Genomic DNA, 23,624 nt, shown 5'->3' on the forward strand with positions numbered 1-23,624 from the left:
AAGTACTTTTTTACATTTCCATGCACATGCATATTAGTTTAAGTTAACCTTAAAAGTTTAAGAAGGTTGTTTTTCTTAAGAATTAGAGTCAAAGGAGCACAGTAAAAATGGTGTTAGAGTGGCAATTATTGTTTGCATAGGCCACCAAAATATGAGGAGCATGGAAAGGAAAAGCCTTGGCCTAAATACAAGGAGACCCTACCCCTGAAGTTTTCTGGCATAAGACAAACTCTAGGTTCCAGGCAAACTAGTTTGTCCAATCCAGGTCATTGTCTGTAGTGCCAATACATTTTTATTTTTCACACAGTCTCTGTTGTTGGTATCATGTTTCTGTATTAAAGATTCTGGATTCTGCATATCCTACATTGCAGTCAGGATGGTGCAGAGTGTCCTCTCATTTCACATCACAGTTAAAGGGCAATGCAGAGAACCCTGTCCTGTAAACAGGTCGTTGATGTTGTCAAGTCTTCTCAGTGTTAAGGGAAGTCTCTTTTGAGCAGGTCAATGTCAGAGCAATGGTAGGGTTTTCCCTGGTAGAGGATTGCTTCCAGGTGTTGTTATAAAAAACCTTGGATGTTTCGTAGATAGCTTCCCTAGTTCAGGGGTGAATGGAGAATGCCCATTCTTCTGAGGCCTGTGCCAGGTCTTCATGTCAATGTTCAGGGTGTAAGGTTCCATTGCACTACAAGATTTGTGTGTTCCAATCTATATTAGATAAGAACTTATTTGTATGTATCGTATTTTCTCATTTTAATGTGCCTATGCAAACAAGGAACAATGCCACGTGGCATTATCGGCGCATATGGGGGCCATAAGAACAAGTCCAACAATACCCATGACATGGTTCAATTATAAGGATTAAACTGAGGGACTCTTCCACCAAAATTCCTTATTGAACAGCTCACAAAGAGAAGACAAGATAAAAAGTGGGTAGAATCTTCACAGTAAAAGATTATTTAGAAAGAGTTATAGCTGTTAAAGAAAATACACATAAAATATTCAAAAGAGATATGTGTTCATTTTATGTCTTTTGAAATAGTTGGGAGTTGTTAAATCTAATGCACAACTTTGGTCTGTGATTAGGACTGTGTAGTACTGAAGTTAAAAAGGGTAAATGTGGGGTACTGATTGTTGGGGGTGAGAGAGTTAAGGAGTAATAATGAGCTTTGTAGGGGTGTGCGAAAGGGCAGAATATGTTGGGGCAGGAGGTCGGTCTTCGTGCCTAACAAATTAAAGAACTAGGGTAAAGAGGGTTAATTGAGGGGAAGATAACAAATCCGGATTGGGAGATGAGGGAGTAGAAGGGGCTCTGGTGTGGGGGAGGTGAAATATATTAGAGGGGCTGTATACATTGTATAGATGAATTGTTTATGGATTAGGCTTGGCAGTCAAAGAGGACCACTGTATAGGAAGTCACGTCTACATATACACTGATTTTAGAGACCTATTTGAATATTATCCTCCAAATCTAGGGAATTCCATTTTTTTCCTAGAAACAGTCGAGACTTTAAAATATTTTTGGGTGTTGTTAAAAAGTATATATGTCACGTGGGCATATTTGCACCCCCGCACTTTTGAAAATGAATACTAGTAAGAAAAGAACTCCTGAATGGGGTCCAGTATGCATAGGGGAGAGAATTTCTCTTCCCCACCCTCCCCACAGGGACCGATTTACCAGGCGTGGCCCTGAAGACCAGTCTGGCGTGAGGAGATCTCAGTCCTCTGGACTAAGTGGTCAGCCCAAGGGGCCTATGGCTAGCTGTCCTGTCCAGAGCCCCCAACATACCAGTCGAAGACACCCAGAAGTCCTGGCATGTTGAGTCTTCTGAGCCCAGCCCCTGCCTCTGTAGTTTGTGTATGCATAGGGGAGGGATTTCTCTCCCCCACCTTCCCCCCAGGGCTCAATTTACCAGGCATGGCCCTGAAGACCAGTCTGGCATGGGGGATCTCAGTCCCCTGGACTAAGTGATCAGCCCAGGGGGCCTATGGCTAGCTGTCCTGCCCAGAGCCCCCAACATACCAGTCGAAGACACCCAGAAGTCCTGGCAGCTTCATGCAGTTATTCTAATGCCATGTAGAAGTGATACCATCCTGTGTTTACCCTTCTTCTTCATTGCTTCATTGAACATAATATCTTTTAGCACTCAGAGCAATAGTAAACAGTTGGAATCAACCTAGATGTCCAACAACAGATGAGTGGATCATGAAGATGTGGTACATAGATACATACAATGGAATACTACATGGCTGTGGGGAATGATGAAACCATGCAATTTACTGTAACCTGGATGGAACTGGAAGAATTTTTTTTTTTTTTTTGGTTTTTGGGCCACACCTGGCGATGCTCAGGGGTGACTCCTGGCTGTCTGCTCAGAAATAGCTCCTGGCAGGCACGGGGGACCATATGGGACACCGGGATTCAAACCAACCACCTTTGGTTCTGGATCGGCTGCTTGCAAGGCAAACGCCACTGTGCTATCTCTCCAGGCCAAGAACTGGAAGAATTTTATGTTCAACAAAGTCAGCCAGAAAAAGGATAAGGACAGGATGATACTAAGTGGTTTTTATTGAAGAGAACTTACTTAGAAAGATGCAAGAGGAGAGAAAGAGGGAAAATGTGTGTCCAAGACATACCCTCCCAGCGAAGGTGTCCAGAAGAGGACAAGTTGACACCAACCAGAACCTCTGCCACACCAGAAATGTTCCCACTGGCAATTTGCTGTCACTTTGTTGACAACTTTGTTGTCCCCCACAAGTTCACTTTATCAAAGTATGTTATGCCCTATTGGTCTGAAGTGAAATTTCTGGGGGAATTTCCTACACAGGGCTAACATGCACTCAAGTTTTTCTAAGAGACAATCAATGACCTTGGAAAAGGCAGCTTGGGCCTTTGGATTTGAGATAAGTTGGAATGCTCTACTTTTCCAGAACAATCTCTCTCTTTTGCTGTTGTTGGTACACCTGGCAGCACTCAAAGATTACTCCTGACTCTGCCCTCAGAAATTACTCATGGTGGTGCTCAGGGGACCCTATGGGATGCCGAGAATTGATACTAGGTTGACTCATGCAAGGCAAATGTCCTTCCCACTGTGCTATCACTCTGGCCCCTCCAGAACAATCTCCTTCCTTTGTGTGTCTCTGAGTCTTCTGTTATCAATGAGTAACACCACCCAGGGCTGGTGTTTTGGGCGACACTCTTGGTGGGACTTAGAGACTCTATGTGGTACCTTGGATGGATTCCAGGTGGGCTGTGTGCTACGCAAGTGGGTTTCCACTGAATTATCTCTCTGGCTCCCAGTACCCAGATCTTGACATCAATGACATGATGCTGGTTTTTGGTGGGAATTTGACTTTATTGTGTGCCAAGGGCTGAGGATGAGGGGACCATTTATTTAACTGTTCTTCGCTATGGTCTTCTGGATCCAGTCGACATAGGACAATATTCGGACGAAGAGGCTGGGCTGTTTGGGCTTGGCACATGGCCAGCCACCCCAGGATGTGATTCCTTGAAACACCCCATCACAGATGAGAGGGCCCCCTGAATCACCCTACAGAACAGAGGGGAGTCGGGGTGAGGAAGAGAAGTCAGGGATTGGGTATGGGTTCTTCATGCTGAGTTGCTGAAAACTCACATCAACTCTCCCATGAGAACTCCCAGAGGATATTGTCGTTGGGCATGGGCCTCCTAGAGCTGCAGTATGGCTAAGTTGCTGACCAAAGTTGGGGGTTACTTCTAGAAGGTGAGCAGGAAGAGGAACAGCAACCATGGATGGGATCTACAAACTCCCCACTTTCAAGTCCTACCCCAATGTACCTTCCTGATTTTAGTTTTCTCTGACTTATCTCAAATAGAGATTAGAGTGGGGGGGGGTCGGGGAAGCTGCGGAGGGATCAGAACCTCAACTGGGACTCCAGGAATGGGACAGGCTCACCCCGCAGGTATCCTTGCCGCCTTCCATGCGTCCAGCACACAACATGAAGTCAGTGACCTTATCCCAGTGGGCACGGGCACACACGTCGTTGGACAGAAGAGTGAGGTCCACACACTGCAGCTTCTCTACAGTGGATTCTCGAGGCCAGAGAGACATAGGGAGGGATGAGGTAGGGGGCCATGTCTTCCCTGCTCCCCACCATGCCACCTCTTCTTTTCTTCCTCCTGAGACCACTCATCTCCCCTTTGTCACCCTCATACCACCCACCTCAGACCCTTCACCTCACCCCAAACCTGCAGAACCTCACCCTATCCTCCGTCTTCCCAATCTTTACCCCTAACACTCTGCCAACCGTGCCCTGAACTCTGGGGGTTCTGCCTCCTCTCCTTGTCCTTGATGTGAACATAGGTCCCTGACATACTTTCATTTGGGTTGGTTCGGCCCCAGCCTGAGGTCGAGCAGGTGCTCCCCACTGGGGCCTCCCTGGTGGGCAGGTCCAGGACCTTCACTGAGTTCGTCAGCCGGATGGGCTTCTCCAGATGCAGCAACATGAGGTCATGACTTCGGTCCCTCCTGATGATTCTGCTTTCCACAGTCAAGTTTGCCAGCCTGCTTTGTTTCAGGGGGGTCCACGTTTTGGGCACATAGAGAGGGTGTGGGAACTTAGCGCTGACCCGAGCTTGCTGGCTTTTGGGTAGGTCCAAGGCCCGATTGTGCACTCCCAGCCAGACCTGGTACTTTCTGGGGAGAGAGGAGGCAAGAGAGGTGAGGGGAGAGGAAATGTGAGGAGGACAGGGAGAGAGAGACAGAGAGACAGAGATAGAGAAAGACAGAGATAGGAGACAGAGAGAGGAGGAAGAATTCTGATTTCTGAGGAAGAAAGCTCACAAGGAAAGATGGAGTGAGAGAGTGACAACAAACAGAGATAAGAGATAAAGACGGGGCCGGGCGGTGGCGCTAAAGGTAAGGTGCCTGACTTGCCTGCGCTAGCCTTGGATGGACCGCGGTTCGATCCCCCGGTGTCCCATATGGTCCCTCAAGCCAGGAGCAACTTCTGAGCACATAGCCAGGAGTAACCCCTGAGCGTTACCGGGTGTGGCCCAAAAAAAAAAAAAAGAGATAAAGACAACAAGAGGGAGGGGGACAGGCAGGGAGAGATGGGTGGGGGGGGCAGAATCAACTGGAGACAAGTAGGGGAGGGGTGAGGAGGAGAGCAAGCTACGGAAGGAGCAGTTGGAGAAGCTGAGACTCAGGCCCAGGACAGAGTCAGGTGGGAGGGTGCAGGGGAAACTGAGGCACAGAGGATGGGGGAGAATGGGCTGGCATATTGAGTGAAGCTGTGTTGGGGCAGGGACACCCCAGGCAGGTGGATGGGTCTCGAATTTGAGGTCTGCGTCTTGCTGGCACCATCTACTCATCTCCTCCTCCATCCCTCCTGGTGCCCCAGTAAGGGGGATATGAGGGGGGGGGGTGACCATGGTGGGGACTTGTACTCAGTGAGGGAGTGAGAGAAAGACCTAGAGAAATGGACAGAGAGGAAAGAAGATAGAGAGAGAGAGAAAGAGAGAGGAACACAATGACACAGGGGCTAGAAGGGAACCTCTCTGGTCTGACACCCAGAGAAGATGCAACTTCTGATAGCACTATCACCCCCCCTCTCCCTTCAGCCCACCCTTGTCCCACTCACTCTCCAATGCAGTGGGCAGCTGTGAGCACCCACTGGGGGTGCACAAGGACACCTCCACATTTATGACTCTCCTTCTCACGGGTGAAGTACAGAAGAGCCTGCCAGGGCCTCGAATTCTTCTCACATTCCCAACCACCGACAATCCGGGCATGGATCTGGATGCCTGGATTGGGGAGTCCAGCACCTGTGGATGGATGGGAGAAACTCAGGTCGGTGTACAGAGAGAGAGGAAAGAGAGGGGGCTGGACTGTGGGGCTAAAGAATGTAACTCAGGACCAGGTTTGGGGGACTCTCAGATGGGATGGACATTTGGAACTGTGGGTAAGTGGGAGATGGTAAATGGGAGTAAGATGTGAACCTGCTCCCCACGACCAAAGATCTTGGGGGAAGAAAGCTGGCTGGGTCTTGGGTTGGGTGTCCGGGGTTGTAATGCTCATAAGGGTGAACCCCTAATGCTGAGGGAAGATTCCAGAGAGCCAGGAGAAGCTGGTCAGAAATTAAAAGCTTTTGGGGGAGTGAAAGGATCAGGTTTGGCAAATGAATGGGCTTTGGGGGTTCAGCAAAAGATGCAGGTTTGCGGGGCCGGAGAGATAGCATGGAGGTAAGGCATTTGCCTTTCATGCAGAAGGTCATCGGTTCGAATCCCGGCGTCCCATATGGTCCCCCGTGCCTGCCGGGAGCAATTTCTGAGCATGGAGCCAGGAGTGGCCCCTGAGCACTGCCGGGTGTGACCCAAAAACCACAAAAAAAAAAAAAAAAAAAAAAGATGCAGGTTTGGGCAATCACAAAGGCTCATGTGGATGTGGAAATGGGGGGCTTGGAATTGGGGTCTGAAGGTGTCAGTGGGCTCAGATGGCCCTGGAGGGTGTGTGGAATTTTGGGATGCGTGGAAAGAAAGAGGAAGAAGAGCAGAAGGATTCTAGGAGGAGGAATGGCCTTCAATGGGAGGCACCCAATCATGGTTGGTGTATCTGGTACATGGAGCTCAGTAGAGGGTTCAGTGATCCCTTTAGGGACCCAGGAATCTTGGGGACCACACAAGTATGCATCTGGGCCACTGATCTTACACATTGGGGTCCCTGAATGAGGAAGAGCAGGACTCACAGGCTGAGAAAAGAATTAGGGATCTTGGTTTACCCCCCCCCCCCCAAAAAAAAGCAAGGATGTTGAGTTTCTCTAAGCTTTTGCTGGGCGGGAAGGTGCTGGATGGAGATTTCAGGGAAAACTGTCAGGAGAGGGATGTTTTCCAACATGCCCTTCTGAGACTGGGGTTACCTGCCAGAGGATGGACCAACCAGAAAGTCTAGGATGTCTTGTGGGAACCCAAGAGGGTTCAGCTCAAAGTTGGCGGCTGGACAGGAGGACTTCTAGGTGGGGGAGGACTTGAGGGCTGAGATCAGGGGCTAAGAAAGGAGAGGGAGCCCCAGGATTCGGTGCCACTTTTGAGGGCTCTTTGGAAGAGTTGGGGTCCTCCAAGGAGTCCCTGATGGGAAGGGTCTGGCCCTTGGGAAGAGCAGATGAATCTGGATGAGAGGGATACAGAATATTCCAGATGTTTCTGGAAAGAAGCCAAGGCAGGGGTTGAGAATTAGGGGTTGAGAATCTCCTCCTTGTACCTCTCCCGGACTCACCAGTCCCTGCCAGGCTCAGGGCTAGACATAGAGCCAGCAACCACATGGTGGCAGCGGTGTCCATCAGGGTTCAAGCAGGTGGGATGCTGGGAGCTGAGATGGGGAGGCTTCCCTGAGGCTTTAAGAACCTCACTGCCTACCCCCAACAGGACCTGCCCATTTGTGGGTTCCCAGTTTCACCCTCGGCCAAGCCTCAGCTTCTGGAAGGAGACAATCCCTCCCCCTGTATCCACAACCACTTATTTGTCAGGACTGTCCTCACCTAGGTTTGGTCTGGTCTAAGGCTGCTGCCCTTGAATTCTGGCCATTTTTCTGGGGCCACAAGCCAAGGGGCAGGGCTGGAGCTGTCAGGGCTGGGATATTGGGGATCAAGACTGTCATGGAAGGGTGTGGAAATAGCAAGAGGTGGTGGCTGAGAGCTGGACTCCCAGCACAGAGCCCCACATGCTTAAGTCCAAGACCATTCAATGCTAGTATTTAATACTTTTTGAGTATTTAATACCATTCAATCTTCTCTCTCTGTCCCAGGACACCCCTGGGAACCAGCCTTGGAATTATCAACTCTCTTTTCAAAGAGAAGGACTGATTTAGAAAATGTCCTAATTCTTGCTCCCTTCTCTTTGAACCGGGTCCTAATCTTCCAAATCCATGGCTCCTCTCCTACTGTAATCTTGGGGTTCCCCCCAGCATAATCTTAACACCCCAGGCTATGAGAGTGAGAAGGGTCTCCAGAATCAGTTCCTGTTCTAATTCAGTGTAATTCCCGTATCCCCCCAATGTTAGGGTTGCCATGATTCCTCCCCTTTGGGTTCCCAAGGGTATTGGGGGGTGTTGGTGGGGGGATCAGAGGTGAGTATAGTTGCTCAAACGACATTGGGGATGGATATTCTATGGCTCTGGAACATCAGCATGCAATACACTAGCTCGATTCTTTGACCTGTATCCCAGGAACCTCCTTTACCTGGTTTTACCTCTGGTTTTGTGCTCAGGGCTACTCCTGGTGGTCCTTGGAGACTATATGTGTGCTGGGGACAGAAATCAGTCTGTTCTGTGTAGGGCAGACTAACTGTGCTACCTCTTCTTCTTCTTCTTCTTTTTTTTTTTTTTTTGTTTTTGTTTTTGGGTCACACCCAGCAGTGCTCAAGGGTTACTCCTGGTTCTATGCTCAGAAATCGCTCTTGACAAGCTTGAGGGACCATATATGGTGCCGGGATTTAAACCACTGTCCTTCTGCATGTAAGGCAAACGCCTTACCTCCATGTTATCTCTCTCTGGCCTACCTCTTCTTCTTGTGGTACTTCTGTCCCATGGTTGTCATTGGGGACTGAGCGGGGACTGATCTTGAAATAAAATCACAGTGACTGAGGTACCTCCTGAGAGATGCTCTGGATAAACACAGTGCTAAGGACTGCCCAGGCACCTTGAGTTTTTCTTTGTCCCTTTCTTTTTTATGTCTCATTTGTCCTTAAAAATCATTTTAATGGGGGGATCATTTTAAGGAGGGGTGGAGTGATAACCCAGCTGGGAGGGTGTTAGCTTTGCACATGGCCATCCTGGATTTGATCCCTGGCATCCCATATGGACCTCCGAATCTGCCAAGAGTGTTATTCTTGATCTCAGAGCCAGGATTACCCCTGAGTGCTGCCAGGTGTGGCTCTCCAAAGAATCATTTTACAAGCATTCCATTATTCTAATGCTTATAATTTTGATGTCTTTTGACATTCAACTTAATAGTTTTATTGAAGGAACAAAAGCCTGCTTTTGACTTTTAGTCCTTGACTTTTCTCTAGCTCCCACAAGGTTTGACTTGCAGCCCTGAAACCCCTTCTTACTTCTTGAACTCTGGGAGAGGGGAGAGGGGTGCTGGAGAACAGAACAATTTCCTTGGCCTTTAGAGGATGCATTTCACACAGATGACACAATGTGGACAGTCATGGAAGCCAACACCAAGGTTGAGACATTCCTTAGGTGTGAACTCAGGATTGGATCAAATAGAAGGAAAGACTAGAATAGATGAACAAATATCTCCCCGCTTCAGATGAGCCCCAGACAAGCATAGGACAAGGCAGATTTCAGGTCTTTTAGATGTAGAGGCGACATGGGTAAAATTAGAACAGGACATTGTCTGTCCTTGCCCTTGTATTTGAAGGGTGTCTTCCCATACCCGTGTAAACTACACCAGCCTTTGATCTCTGTGCACCTATTAAATGTTGGTGTGCCCAGTTACTGTCCTTAATGTGTTTATTCATGGTGACTGACCTCTTTCTTAGGAGCCAAGTGGGGGTGAGAAAATGATATTTGAAAAAAACAATTTTTAAATAATATCTTTATTTAAGCACCATGATTACAAACATGTTTTTAGTTGGGTTTCAGTCATAAAAAGGACAACTCCCCCCCCCCCCCCGGGCCTGGAGAGATAGCACAGCGGTGTTTGCCTTGCAAGCAGCCGATCCAGGACCAAAGGTGGTTGGTTCAAACCCCGGTGTCCCATATGGTCCCCCGTGCCTGCCAGGAGCTATTTCTGAGCAGACAGCCAGGAGTAACCCCTGAGCAATGCCGGGTGTGGCCCAAAAACCAAAAAAAAAAATGGACAACCCCTTCACCAGTTCAACCTTCCCACCACCAATGCCCCCCATCTCCCTCCTTCCCATCCCTGCTTGTATTAGAGACAGGCATTCTATTTCTCTCACTCACTACCATTGTCATGGGAGTTGTCAGTATAGTTATTTCTCTAGCTGTACTTACTATTTGTGGTGAGCTTCATATCGTGAGTCAGTCCTTCCAGCCTCATCTCTATAGCCTCTGGGTGTTATTACAATAATGTCTTTTATTTTTCTTAAATCTCACACATGAGAGAGACTGTTCTGTGTCTCTATCCCTCTGATTAATTTCACTCAGCATAATAGATTCCATGTACATCCATGTATAGGAAAATGTCATGACTTCATCTCTCCTGATGGCTGCATAATATTCCGCTGTGTATATGTACCACAGTTTCTTTAGCCACTCATCTGTTGTCGGGCACCTGGATTGTTTCTAGATTCTGGCTATTGTAAATAGTGCTGCAATGAACATAGTCATGCAGAGGGCATTTTTGTATTGTTTTTATGTGTTCCTAGGGTATATTCCGAAGAGTGGTATAGTGGGATCCTATGGGAATTCAATTTCCAGTAAAATAAACAATTTTTTAATTGAATGAAAGAACCATGACTGAAAAGTTATTGATATTGAGTTTGAGACATACTGGATGTTAACATTAATCCCGTCACCAGTGTCAGCTCCCATCACTGGGACTCTCATACTCCACCATCCTCACCCTCTATCTCCTCCTCTTCCCTCCTTTCCTTTCCTCTCCCCTCCACCCACCTTGAGTAGCATATTTTCCATGTTGTTGAATCTATACTTTGACTGGATTGTTATCCCACATCCCCAATATAACCTAAGCCCCAACACCTATTTCCCCATCACCTCCTTTTCTCACCTTCTTTGTCCTCTTTGATTTCTTTTTTTGTTTGTTTGTTTGTTTGTTTGTTTGTTTGTTTTCAGGCCACACCCATTTGATGCTCAGGGGTTACTCCTGGCTAAGCAGTCAGAAATTGCCCCTGGCTTGGGAGGACCATATGGGATGCCGGGGGATCGAACTGCAGTCTTTCCTTGGCTAGCACTTGCGCCACCTCGCCAGCCCCAACCTCTTTCTTTATTTCTTCATCTTTCTCCTTCCTAAGCTCTGGGGTAAAGGGAGATCCCTTGACTCCATTCCTCACCCAGTTATTCTTTTTTTTTTTTATAATTATCTTTATTTAAACACCGTGATTACAAATGTGATTATAGTTGTATGATTACAGTAATGTAAAGAACACCCCCCTTCACCAGTGCAACATTTCCACCACCAATTTCCCAGATCTTCCTCCTCCTCACTCCCCCACACCTGTACTTGAGACAGGCTTTCTACTTTCCTTTCATTCACATTGTTATGATAGTTTTCAGTGTAGTCATCTCTCCAACTGCACTCATCACTCTATGTGATGAGCTTCGTGCCATGAACTGCTCCTACCAGCCCTCATCTCTCTTGTCTCTGAGATACTGTTAAAAATGTCTTTCATTTTTCTTAAAATGCATAGATGAGTGAAATCATTCTGTGTCTTTCTCTCTCCCCCTGACTTACTTCATTCAGCATAATAGATTCCATGTACATCCATGTACAGGAAAATTTCATGACTTCATCTCTCCTGATGGCTGCATAGTATTCCATTGTGTATATGTATCACAGTTTCTTTAGCCTCTCATCTGTTGAAGGGCATCTTGGTTGTTTCTAGAGTCTGGCTATTGTAAATAGCACTACAATGAATATAGGTGTAAGGAAGGGATTTTTGTATTGTATTTTTGTGTTCCTCGGGTATATTCCTAGGAGTGGTATAGCTGGAACGTATGGAAGCTCAATTTCCAGTTTGTGAAGGAATCTCCATATCGCTTTCCATAAAGGTTGTACTAGACGGCATTCCCACCAGCAGTGAAAAAGAGTTCCTTTCTCTCCACATCCCCGCCAGCACTGCTTGTTTTCTTTTTTTGTGATGTGTGCCAATCTCAGTGGCGTGAGGTGGTACCTCATAGTAGTTTTGATTTGCATCTCCCTGACGATTAGTGATGTTGAGCATCTTTTCATGTGCCTTTTGGCCATTTGCCTTTCTTCTTTTTCAAAGTGTCTGTTCATTTCTTCTCCCCATTTTTTGATGGGGTTAGTTGTTTTTTTCTTGTATAGTTCTGTCAGTACCTTGTAAATTTTGGATATTAGTCCTTTATCTGATGAGTATTGGTTGATTAATTTCTCCCACTCAGTGGGTGGCCTTTGTATTCTGGGCACTATCTCCTTTGAGATGCAGAAGCATCTCAGCTTAATATAGTCTCATCTGTTTATCTCTGCTTCCACTTGCTTGGAGAGTGCTGTCTCCTCCTTAAAGATGCCTTTAGTCTCAATGTCCTGGAGTGTTTCACCTACATGTTGTTCTATATACCTTATAGTTTCAGATCTGATATCAAGGTCTTTAATCCATTTGGATTTTACCTTTGTACATGGTGTTAGCTGGGGGTCTGAGTTCTCTTTCTTGCAAGTGGCTAACCAGTTGTGCCAATGCCACTTGTTGAATAGGCTTTCCTTGCTCCATTTAGGATTTCTTGCTCCTTTATAAAAAACTAGGTGGTTATATGTCTGAGGAACATTCTCTGAGTACTCAAGCCTATTCCACTGATCTGATGATCTGTTTTTATTCCAATACCATGCTGTTTTTATAACTATTGCTTTGTAATACAGCTTAAAATTGGGAAAAGTAATGCCTCCCACATTCCTTTTCCCAAGGAGTGCTTTAGCTATTTGAGGTTGTTTATTGTTCCAAATGAATTTCAGAAGTGTTTGATCCACTTCTTTGAAAAATGTCACGGGTATCTTTAGAGGAATTGCGTTAAATCTGTACAATGCTTTTGGAAGTATTGCCATTTTAATGATGTTGATCCTGCCAATTCATGAGCAGGGTATGTGTTTTCATTTCCATGTATCCTCTCTTATTTCTTGGAGCAGTGTTTTATAGTTTTCTTTGTATAGATCCTTCACATCTTTAGTCAGGTTGACTCCAAGATATTTGAGTTTGTGTGGCACTAATGTGAATGGGATTGTTCTCTTAATGTCCATTTCTTCCCTATCATTATTAGTGTATAAAAAGGCCATTGATTTTTGTGTGTTAATTTTGTAGCCTGCCACTTTGCTATATGAATCTATTATTTCTAGAAGCTTTTTGATAGAGTCTTTAGGGTTTTCTAAGTAGAGTATCATGTCATCTGCAAACAGTGAGAGCTTGACTTCTTCCTTTTCTATCTGGATTTCCTTGATATCTTTTTCTTGCTTAATCACTATAGCAGTACTTCCAGTACTATGTTGAATAGTAGTGGTGAGAGAGGACAGCCTTGTCTTGTACCAGAATTTAGAGGGAAGGCTTTTTTTTCTCCATTGAGGATAATATTTGCCACTGGCTTGTGGTAGATGGCTTTAAATATATTGAGAAAGGTTCCTTTTATTCCTATCTTGCTGAGAGTTTTTTTTTTAAATCAAGAATGGGTGTTGACAACAATTGCCACTCTAACACCATTCTTACTGTGCTCCTTTGACTCTAATCCTTAAAAAGAACTCACTTAAAATTTGAGGTTAATTTAAGCTAATATGCATGTATATGGAAATGTAAGAAAATACTATGCCTGTAATGTTTAAGGAGTTACGTAAGTTTTATGGCTTTAGATTGCCTTGTGTACTGTTAAGAAATATTATAATGTGCTACAATCTGGGGACTTGAGGGACAAAGTAATTGTACATGGATTCTGTCTTATTTATCTTAATGTTCTTTGGCTGAAATTTCAAAATTAAGATATCAGCAAGGGGACTTCTGAGAATTATGTTATGGGTGATTGTCCTTCCACTGTAACTTTACCTTGTCCTCTTTCTTTGCACCCTTGTTCTCATAATTAAAAATAAAAATTAAAAAAAAAAGAATGGGTGTTGAACCTTATCAAATGCTTTTTCTGCATCTATTGATATGACCATGTGATTTTTATTTTTCTTGTTGTTTATGTTGTGTATTATGTTGATAGATTTACGGATGTTAAACCATCTTGCATTCCTGGGATGAAACCTACTTGATCAAAGTGAATGATCTTCTTGATGAGGCACTAGATCCTGTTAGCCAGGATTTTGTTGAGGATCTTTGCATCTGTGTTCATCAGGGATATTGGTCTGTAATTTTCTTTTTTGGCAGCATTTCTATCTGATTATGGTATTAAGGTGATGTTGGCTTCATAAAAGCTATTTGGAAGTGTTCCTGTTTTTTTGATTTCATAAAAGAGCCTAGCCAGGATTGGTAGTAGTTCCTCTTGAAAGGTTTGAAAGAATTCATTCGTGAGTCCATCAGGGCCTGGGCTTTTGTTTTTGGGCAAATTTTTGATTAAGGTTTTAATTTCCTCAATAGTGATGGGGTGTTTAGATATGCTACATCTTCTTTATTCAACCATGGAAGGTTATATGAGTTCAAAAATTTATCCATTTTGTCCAGGTTCTCATATTTAGTGGCATAGAGTTTCTCAAAGTATTCTTTGAATACCCTTTGAATCTCTGCAGTATCTGTAGTGATCCCCCCTTTTTCATTTCTAATACACGTTATCAAGTTTCTTTCTCTCTTTTGCTTTGTGAGTTTTGCCAATGGTCTATCAATCTTGTTTATTTTTGCAAAGAACCAACTTCTACTTTCATTGATCTTTCGGATTGTTTTTTGGGTTTCCATTTCATTGATTTCTGCTCTCAGCTTTATTATTTCCTTCTGTCTCCCTATTTTCAGTTTCTTTGGCTGATCATTTTCTAATTCTATAAGCTGCATCATTAAGCTATTCATGTATGCTCCTTCTTCCTTCCTGATGTGTGCTTGCAAAGCTATATATTTTCCTCTCAGTACTGCTTTTGCTGTATCCCATAGGTTCTGATAGTTTGTGTTTTCATTGTCGTTTGTTTCCAGGAAATTTTTGATTTCTTCTTTGATTTCATCTCGGACCCACTGGTTGTTCAGTAGTAGACTGTTTAATTTCCAGGTGTTAAATTTTTTCTTCTGTGTCCCTTTGTAGTTCACATATAACTTCAGAGCCTTGTGGTCAGCAAAGGTAGCCTGCAAAATTTCTATCTTCTTGATTTTATGGAGGTATGTGTTATGTGCCAGCATGTGGTCTATCTCTTTCTTCCATTTCTCTTTTCAGGTCTAGTATATTTTTGTTGGGTTTCCATTTGGTTGACCTATCAAGTGTTGACAAGCCTGTGTTGAGGTCTCCCACAATGACTGTGTTATTATTGATATCCTTTTTCAGATTTGTCAACAATTGTATTAAATACTTTGCTGGTCCCTCATTGGGTGCATATATGTTTAGTAGAGTGATTTCTTCCTGCTGTACATATCCCTTGATTAGTACATAATATCCATCTTTGTCCCTTACAACTTTTCTGAGTATAAAATTTGTGTCATTTGATATTGGTATGGCCGCTCCCGCTTTTTTAAGGGTGTTGTTTGCTTGAATGATTTTCCTCCAGCCCTTGATTTTGAGTCTATATTTATTCTGACTATTCAGGCGTGTTTTTTGTAGGAAGCAGAAGGTTGGTTTCAGTTTTTTGATCCATTTTGCCACTCTGTGCCTCTTAACAGGTGCATTTAGTTCATTGACATTGAGAGAAATAATTGTCATGGGATTTATTGCCATCTTTGTGTAGAAGTTTGGTGTGTTTTTTGTTCTGTCTTGTCTTTAGAATAGATCTTTCAGTTTTTCTTTTAAGGCTGGCTTTGAGTCTGTAAAGTTTTTGAGCTGTTGCTTATCTGTGAAGCCATGTATACTTCCTTCAAACCTGAAAGTGAGTTTTGCTGGGTGCAGTATTCTTGGCAAAGCATTTATTTTATTGAGTTTTGTCACTATACCCCACCACTGCTTTCTGGCCTTGAGTGTTTCTGGTTTGCTGTAAATTTCAAGGATGCTCCCTGGAATGTAATTTCCCTTTTTGATCTTGCTGCTTGCAGTATTCTATCTTTATCTGTGGAATTCATCATTGTGACTAGGATGTGTCATGGGGTGTTTCTCCTGGGGTCTCTTTTAGCTGGTACTCTTCAGGCATGCAGGATTTGGTCACATGTTTTCTTTAACTCTGGTAGTTTCTCTGTGATGATGTTCTTGACTGTTGATTCTTCCTGGAGATTTTCTTCTTGGGTCTCTGAGACTCTAATGATTCTAAAGTTGTTTCTGTTGAGCTTATCAAAGACTTTTATTTTCATCTGCTCATATTCTTTGAGTAATTTTTCCATTGTCTGGTCATTTGATTTAAGGCTTTTTTCCAATCTCTTCTGCTGTGTAAAGTTATTATACATCGCATCTTCCAGCGTACTAATTCCTCAGCTGCTTTTAACCTGTTAGAAAGCTCATCCATTATGTTCTTCAATTCGTCCACTGAGTTTTTCAGACCTGTTATTTGACCTGATATTTCAGTTTGGAGTTTTCTGATTTCTATCTTCATATTCTCTTGATTTTTATTAGTGTTCTGATCTATATTTTCTTTGAGTTCTATGAGCATCCTCCATATTTCTTCTTTAAACTCCATTTCTGAAAGACTGCTTAGGTGGTTGGCCATTGTTTGGTCATCAGAGTTTCCATCTTCATTCTCTATGGCTGAAGTTGGTCTGCGTAGTTTCCCCATTGTCATGCTAATGCTGTGAGTTTTTCTACGTGTTGTGGTGGTATTCATTGGCTAGGTGGAGTGCTTTGCGGCTGCGCTCCTCTGCTTCGACCCCTTATAGGTGGGCTTAAGGGGGCCAGCAGAGTCAGCTTTATCTGCAACTCCGGCCCGGAAACACTCACCTTAGCTGATGCAAGCCATCAGGGGATGAATGCCAGAGAAGATCAAAGTTCCCAGGTTGAAGCAAGCCAGGGGAAGCCCCAAAATGTCTGCCGAGCTTAAGGAACCCAGCAGAGTCTCTGGAATCACTCTTGGCAGACTCAGGGGACCATATGGAATGCAGGAATCAAATATGGGTTGGCTGCATGCAAGGCAAAATCCCTACTGTTGTCTCACCCAGTTATTCTATGGACCACAGAGATGTGAGCTCATCCTGAGTTATTCTCACAGATTAAGGGAGATTGTCCCATGCTTTCTTCCTCTGGCCCACCTCAGACTCAACAGGAGACCTCCCAATCCCAACCAGGCTGCAGCAACTGTCCCTATCCCATAGAAACTGACATTTTCTGAACAAATGGCAGGTGTGGGAGCTCAGGGATGTCTGCCTGGGTGAGATCAAGCTTGGTTAGTAGATGTACATCTGCCTTCCTATGCGTTGGTGTCGTTTCCTGTGATCAACCTCCTCTGAACAGGCTTTAGACAACTCAATCAGGAGTGACCCCAAGCACAGAGCAGGGAGAGAAACCCTCAGCAACTATGAGTGTGGCCCCCCAAAGTTTCAACCTAATAAATGCAGAAATGCACCTTATCTATTGTCTCCTGCTCCATCTTGGCATCCAGGTTGTGAACCCAATTCCCAGTCATATCCTGCCCTGTGTATCCTCAAACCTCATCCCTTGGGAGCCAATATCTTCAGTCCCTCTGATGCCTGCTCCCTTCTGCCATCCAAGCCACCTATGTTGAGAATCTGGAAGATTCTTTGAGATCACCTCTTTGAGAATATGGGAGAGGTGAGATCTTTGATCCAGGAGCTGGCAGGGGTGTGTGGTGGGGACAGACATCAGATCTAGGGGTGACAAGGTGTGTGGGGACAGTCGGGAACCACTCAAGGGGACCCTGGTGGGTCCATGTGTCCTTCACTAAAACCCACATTTGAGGCCTGACCCACTACTGTGTCTTGGAGATGCCAAAGGAATTTGTCATGGAGCTGGAGAAATAGCATGGAGGTAGGGTGTTTGCCTTATATGCAGAAGGACGGTGGTTCGAATCCCAGCTTCCCATATGGTCCCCTGAGACTGCCAGGAGTGATTTCTGAGTGTAGAGCCAGGAGTAACCCCTGAGCGCTACCGGGTGTGACACCCCCCAAAAATAAAAGGGAATTTATTATGAGGAAGGTGGAGGCAACAGAGAGACTCAGATTCATCTTGTTAGGGTCCTATCTTGACTTTTTCCCAAAAGGAACAGAGAACAGAGAACACACATCAATGCAAGTCACACAGCAAGGTTTATTGAGCCAGTATGCTGGGGTCCAAAATCAAGTCTGAACCCCGTATCTTAGGCATTCAACCTTTTTTATGTTTCAACTGATTACTCATTTACTCAGGAATTGGCTGCAACTATACAATTAGTTAATCTGTCTGTTCCCATTCCCCCTTCCCCGCCCCCATTCCAGTGGTGCTGGTAAGGTAAATTCCGGGACCAGCCTCAAGGTGATAAATTCTAAGCCTGGAGACAGAGATAGTTCCTAGTCTCCCTGTCCTAAGGGGGGTTATGTTGTTTACTGTAAATTTACAGCTTGTTCTGGCTGCCTAAGGCACACAGCAGAACCAGGTTTAAGATAGTTAACTTCCTTAAGCAAGCAGACTACAGAAGCTAAAGCCACATTACTTCTAATATTATTTCTAAGCAAAGGCAAACCATTTTGGCATCAACACAGTTCATTCTAAATCTAGGATTCTAATATAGCACCCAACAATCCTGGAGACAGGAAGCAGGTCGGGAGTTCCCAGGGGTTCAGTCCAGCCCAGTGCCACCCTCACTTGCAGGGCAGTGCTGGGCATGTAGAGAGGACCGGGCTGAGCATTCTTGGGGCCACTGGGCATTGATGGAGATGGATTGGACATGGGGGTCCCCCTTGAGAAGTGAGGGTCAGACATGGAGGATCTAGTGGGCTCAATTCACTCGCCTTTCTCAGGGACCCCCAAGGCTGGACTCTGCAGGAGATGAGTGGGGACTCCAGAGTCAGGCTGGGGCAAAGAACCACATGGGAGGGATGAAGAGAATTGAATGGATGAGGCTTTAAGGGTACAGAATGAGTGAGACAGCCAGAGGAAAGGGTGAGCTGGCAGAGGGAGGAGTCACTCTCATTGTTAAAGGTGACCCCAGATTGTTGGAAGTACTTCAGGGCTTATGGCATTTACCCCTCATGCAATTACTACCTCTACTAATCTAAGACTGACAACACACATCTGAGCACTGATTTAGGACGCCCTGAGCACCATCCCCTCGCCCCTGAGCACTGCCAGGTGTAGCTCTGAGAATAAACCACTGATCCCCATGCTTACTTTGCTTGCTTAAGGAAGTTAACTATCATAAACTCTGGTTCCCAGAGCCAGCCCAGCCTTGCTGCCCCTCCACCATGCGGCTCCTCCTCCTCGCCTTTCTCCTACTGGTGTCTGCAGGTGAATGGGGAGGGCAGGTATAGAACTGAGATCCCCTCAACGCGGAACACCTGGGGTCTTCCAGTGGGTCAGGGCCGGGCCCCCATACTCAACACTCCTGCCCTCTCACAGCCTCTCATCACTCCCCCAATTGACCCAGATCTCCTTAGGCTGTGTGTGTGTGTGTGTGTGTGTGTGTGTGTGTGTGTGTGTGTGTGTGTGTGTGTGTGTGTGTGTGTGTGTGTGCAAACTCTCCCCCTCCAGACTCTGGGGGCTGTTCCCAGCATCCATGTCCTGTGACTTTCAGGGCCAGCTCTGTCCCTCTTGTCCCTGGGACTAAGGTGGCCCCTTCTAGAACTGTGCAGCTACTCCATTCACATCCTTGCACCCCAAATCCAGGTATGCCCCCTGATTGCCCCATCCTGTGTGAATGCACCCAACAACTGCCCACCGTTGCCCGGCTTCAGTTTTCCTCTTGCCCGGCTCTTCGACTGACCTTGAGAATGTCCCTCTGCCTCCATTCCTGGCTTCCGTGTCACGATTAACCATGGGCCCCACCCACCTTTGTTCCTGTTACCCCTGATGCCATCCTGGGAGCCCTTTTGCTCTCTCCGCTGGGGAGGGGAGGGGAGGGGAGGGGTGAGGCCCACATGTGAAAACCTGCTTTGTTCAGCTTAAATCTTGTCTGCATTTTCTGCTCCTGGTGAATTTGTGTTCCCAAAATTCAGATTGGTTTTGCTTTTCGGTTTTTGGACCACACCTGGAGGCACATGCAGGGGTATCTGAGGCACCCACTTAGTGCTAGGAAGACATCATTTCAGAACCTTGAGACCCCCCCCCACACGAATGCCTGGAGTAGGTAAGACATACACCCTAGCCCCCAGTATCTGAATCTTTGGAGGTGCTCAGGGCTGACTCTTGGCTCTGTGCTCAGTTTTCATTCTGACAAAACTAGATAGTCAGGGACCAAACCCTGGTAGACTGAGTGCATGGCAATTGCCTCCCACTGGACCACCTCTCTGGCCCTAGTATCTGGATCATTATTTTTAATTTCTTTGGTTGATTGTTTTGCTCAGGGATTCCTCTTGTCTCTGCATGCAGGAATCACCCATAGCAGGCTTGAGGGGACCCTATGGGATGCCAGAAATCAAACCCCGGTCAGCCACATGCAAGGCAACTAACTGCCCTCCCACTGTGCTCTCATGCCAAACCTCCCAGTTTCTGGACCTGGACCCAGAATGAGATGGCCTCAAAACTTGGCAGGCACTTGATGCGAACTTGTCTTTAATTTGATTTTGCGGTGGGTAGGGAAAGGGCTTGGGTGCGTGGTGGGGTGTCTAGGTGTTGACCGAGATGGTCTCCTGGATCCAGTCCACAAAGGAGAAGACTTCGACATAGAAGCTTGGTCCAAAGAGCCCACATGGGGATCGGCCAATGGAGGTGATTCCTTGTAACACCCCGTCACAGGTGAGGGGGCCCTTTGAGTCACTCTGCAGCAAGAGAAGAATCAAGTGGGGAGAGAGGTCAGAGAAGGGTTCTGTGCACTGAGTCCTGGCACGTTCCATAGGGACTGTCAGAGGCCACTGTTCTCAATAGAGACAGGGACATTGAGTGTGAGATTCTAAGAGATTCCTACCCAGTGCAGTGGGTAGGAATGGGGTAAGTTTTTTGGGGGGCACTTCTGGAAGGTCAGTGGGAAGAGGAACAGCAGCACAAATGGGGAGCCCCTAAACTACCCCTGAAGCCACACTCTGGTTTCCCTCCTCCTCTTCCTACTTCCCCCCTCCTCTTCCTCCTCCCTCTCCTCCTCTCACTCCTCCTCCTCCTCCTCTTCCTTCTCATTCTTCCTCCTTTTCCTTCTCCTCTTCCTATTTCTTCTTTTCCTTCTCCTTCTCTTCCTTCTTCCCCTCTTCCTCTTCCTTCTCCTTTTTCCTATTCTTCCTCCTCCTCTTCCTCCATTTCTTCCTCCTCCTCTTCCTCCTCCTCCTCCTCACAACATTCTCAGACTTGTGGCAAGTTGCTGAGCTTGGCGCCACTATCCAGGGCTTCAAGGAGGGTCTGGTTGAAGAGGGGGTGCATGAAGTCCGTGCTGACACGGCATACTTTGATGAGACACATCCATCAAGCTGGTGGCACCCCAACCGGACCTCATAATTTCTGGTGAGAGAGGAGGCAGGAGGGGCGAGGGGAGAGATGTGAGGAGGACAAAGACAGACAGAGACAAAGACATAGATAAACAGAGACAGGCAAAGAGAGAGACAGGGACAGGCAGAGACAGAGAAATAGACAGAGACAGGCAAAGAGAGAGAAAGAGACAGAGACAGGCAAAGAGACAGACAGGCAAAGACAGAGACAGAGATAGACAGGCAAAGAGAGACAGAGAGACAGAGACAGGCAAAGAAAGAGAGACACTGAAAGACAAAGACAGAGGCAGAAAGACAGAAGTAGACAGAGACAGAGAGAAAGAGAGACAGAGATAGGGACAGAGAGAGATAGGGACAGAGAGAGAGAGGAGGAAGGATGCTGAGTTCTGAGGAAGAGAGCTCACATGGAAAAATGAAGTGAGAGATAGTGAAAACAGAGACAGAGACAGAGACAAGAGACAAAGAGAACAAGAGGGAGGGTGTCAGGCAGGGAGAAATGGGTTGGGAGGCAGAGTCAGCTGGAGATAAGAAGAGGAGGGGTGAGGACAGAGCCACAGGGGAGGAACAGAATAAGCTATGGAGATGGAGGTCCAGGACAGTCAGGCAGGAGGGAGAGGAAAAACTGAGGCACAGAGGATGAGGGTAGAATGGGAAGCTGGGAGGGGATGCTGAGAGCAGCTGTGCTGGAGGCAGGGACCCCCAGGAAGGTGGGCGGGTCTTGACCCTGAGGTCTGCTTCCTGCTGGCACCATCTACTCATCTCCTCCATCCCTCCTGATGTCCCTGACTGGGAGTATATGCGGGGGAAGGTAGTGGTAGTGCCCCACAAGGGACATTGGGTGATGTGAGAATGTTCCTTCTTCCTCCCCACATATCAGGAGGGTTTTGTAGCCCCCCAGTCCATGGGGAGACTGGTAGTCAGTGAGGGAAAGACCCAGAGAGATGGAGAGAGAGGGAAGAAGACAGAGTCCTAGAACATGGGGACACCCAAAGGAGATGCGACCCCACAACAGCACTGCCATCCCTTCTCCCCACAGGCCCAGCCTCACACACCCTGCATGGCAGTGGGCCGCTGCGAGCTCCCACGGTGGGTGCACAAGGACGCCCCCACACATGAAGGTATCATAGGCGAGCAGAGCAGCTTGCCAGGGCCGAGAATTCTTCGAACAATCCCCAGCCTAGACAATGCGGCCTCGGCCTCGGCCTCAATCTGGATGCCTGGGAGGGAGGGAGGGAGGGAGCAGCACCTGTGAAGGGGGGAACTCTGGTCAGGGGGGCAGTGACAGAGGGGAGAGAGGGGGCTGGACTGTGGGGTTCAAGGATGTGACTCAGGACCAGGGCTAGGGTCTCTGCAGATGGGTTGGGAAGTTGGGATTGTGGGTAAGTGAGGAGACACAGCTGTCCCACCCCCAAACATTAGAGGGACAAGAAAACTGATATTTGGGGATTTGGGGTCTTGGTCTAGGGAAAAGGAAACCCCCAGTGTGGAGAGGGGGGGACTTGAGGAAGTGGAAAGAAGCTGATCAGAATTCAGAGGGAACTCCTGGGGAGAGTGAATGGATCAGGTTGGGCAAATTGACCAGACTTGGGGCCGGGAAGGTGGTGCTAGAGATAAGGTGTTTGCCTTGTAAGTGCTAGCCAAAGAACCGACTGTGGTTCGATCCCCCGGCATCCCATATGGTCCCCCCAAGCCAGGGGTGATTTCTGAGCACATAGCCAGGAGTAACCCCTGAGCGTCAAACGGGTGTGGCCCAAAAACCAAAAAAAAAAAAAAATTGACCAGACTTTGTGGGGTTTGGGAATTCAGCAAAGGGTGCAGATTTGGGCAATCAGGAAGGAGCAGGCAGATGGGGAATTTGGGGTCCTGGGATTGGGTTCCAAAGGTGTCAATGGGATTACCAGCCATTGTGGTGAAAATAAGGGGGTACCCTAGAAAAGGGGTTTCTATGAGCCAGGGATGGCACTAAAGTGAGCCCTATACCAAGGGTAGGATGGAGTGCATGGGGGGTTGGGGTGTGTGATGAGTCTTTCTGGAACCTTGAAATCTGGGGAGCCTCTCAGGAGACACATTTCCTGGTCTGACATATTGGGTCCTTGGGAGAGATGGGACAGGGCCACTGGGACCAGAAGTACTTGGGATCCCCAAGTCAAGTTCCTGAGGACTGTTGAGGAAGGTTCAGCTGGAGAAAGGGTATGTAGCTTGGGGTTCTGGGAACTTTCACGGGCAAGAAGGTGCTGGGTGGGGGTTCTGGAGCCAAATTTCAAGGGAGTTCCCAGCACCCCCTATTCAGTGATTGGGTGCAGGATGGGCGGCACGAGCCAGGAAGTATGTA

General features: G+C 46.6%; 1 protein-coding gene across 1 annotated transcript; it reads right to left on the minus strand.

Moving 5' to 3' along the window:
* Positions 1 to 3,392: 3,392 nt before the first annotated feature.
* On the minus strand, positions 3,393 to 7,296 carry LOC126028043 (kallikrein-1-like). Its single transcript, XM_049787089.1, has 6 exons — positions 7,247 to 7,296; positions 6,977 to 6,986; positions 5,620 to 5,774; positions 4,354 to 4,673; positions 3,933 to 4,069; positions 3,393 to 3,548 (listed from the first exon to the last, which is right to left on the minus strand). Exons 1-6 carry the CDS (start codon positions 7,294 to 7,296, stop codon positions 3,393 to 3,395), a joined length of 828 nt encoding a protein of 275 aa, XP_049643046.1.
* Between the last annotated feature and the right edge of the window lie 16,328 nt (positions 7,297 to 23,624).

This window comes from Suncus etruscus, chromosome 14 (assembly GCF_024139225.1).
Source record: "Suncus etruscus isolate mSunEtr1 chromosome 14, mSunEtr1.pri.cur, whole genome shotgun sequence".
Classification (NCBI taxonomy): domain Eukaryota; kingdom Metazoa; phylum Chordata; class Mammalia; order Eulipotyphla; family Soricidae; genus Suncus; species Suncus etruscus.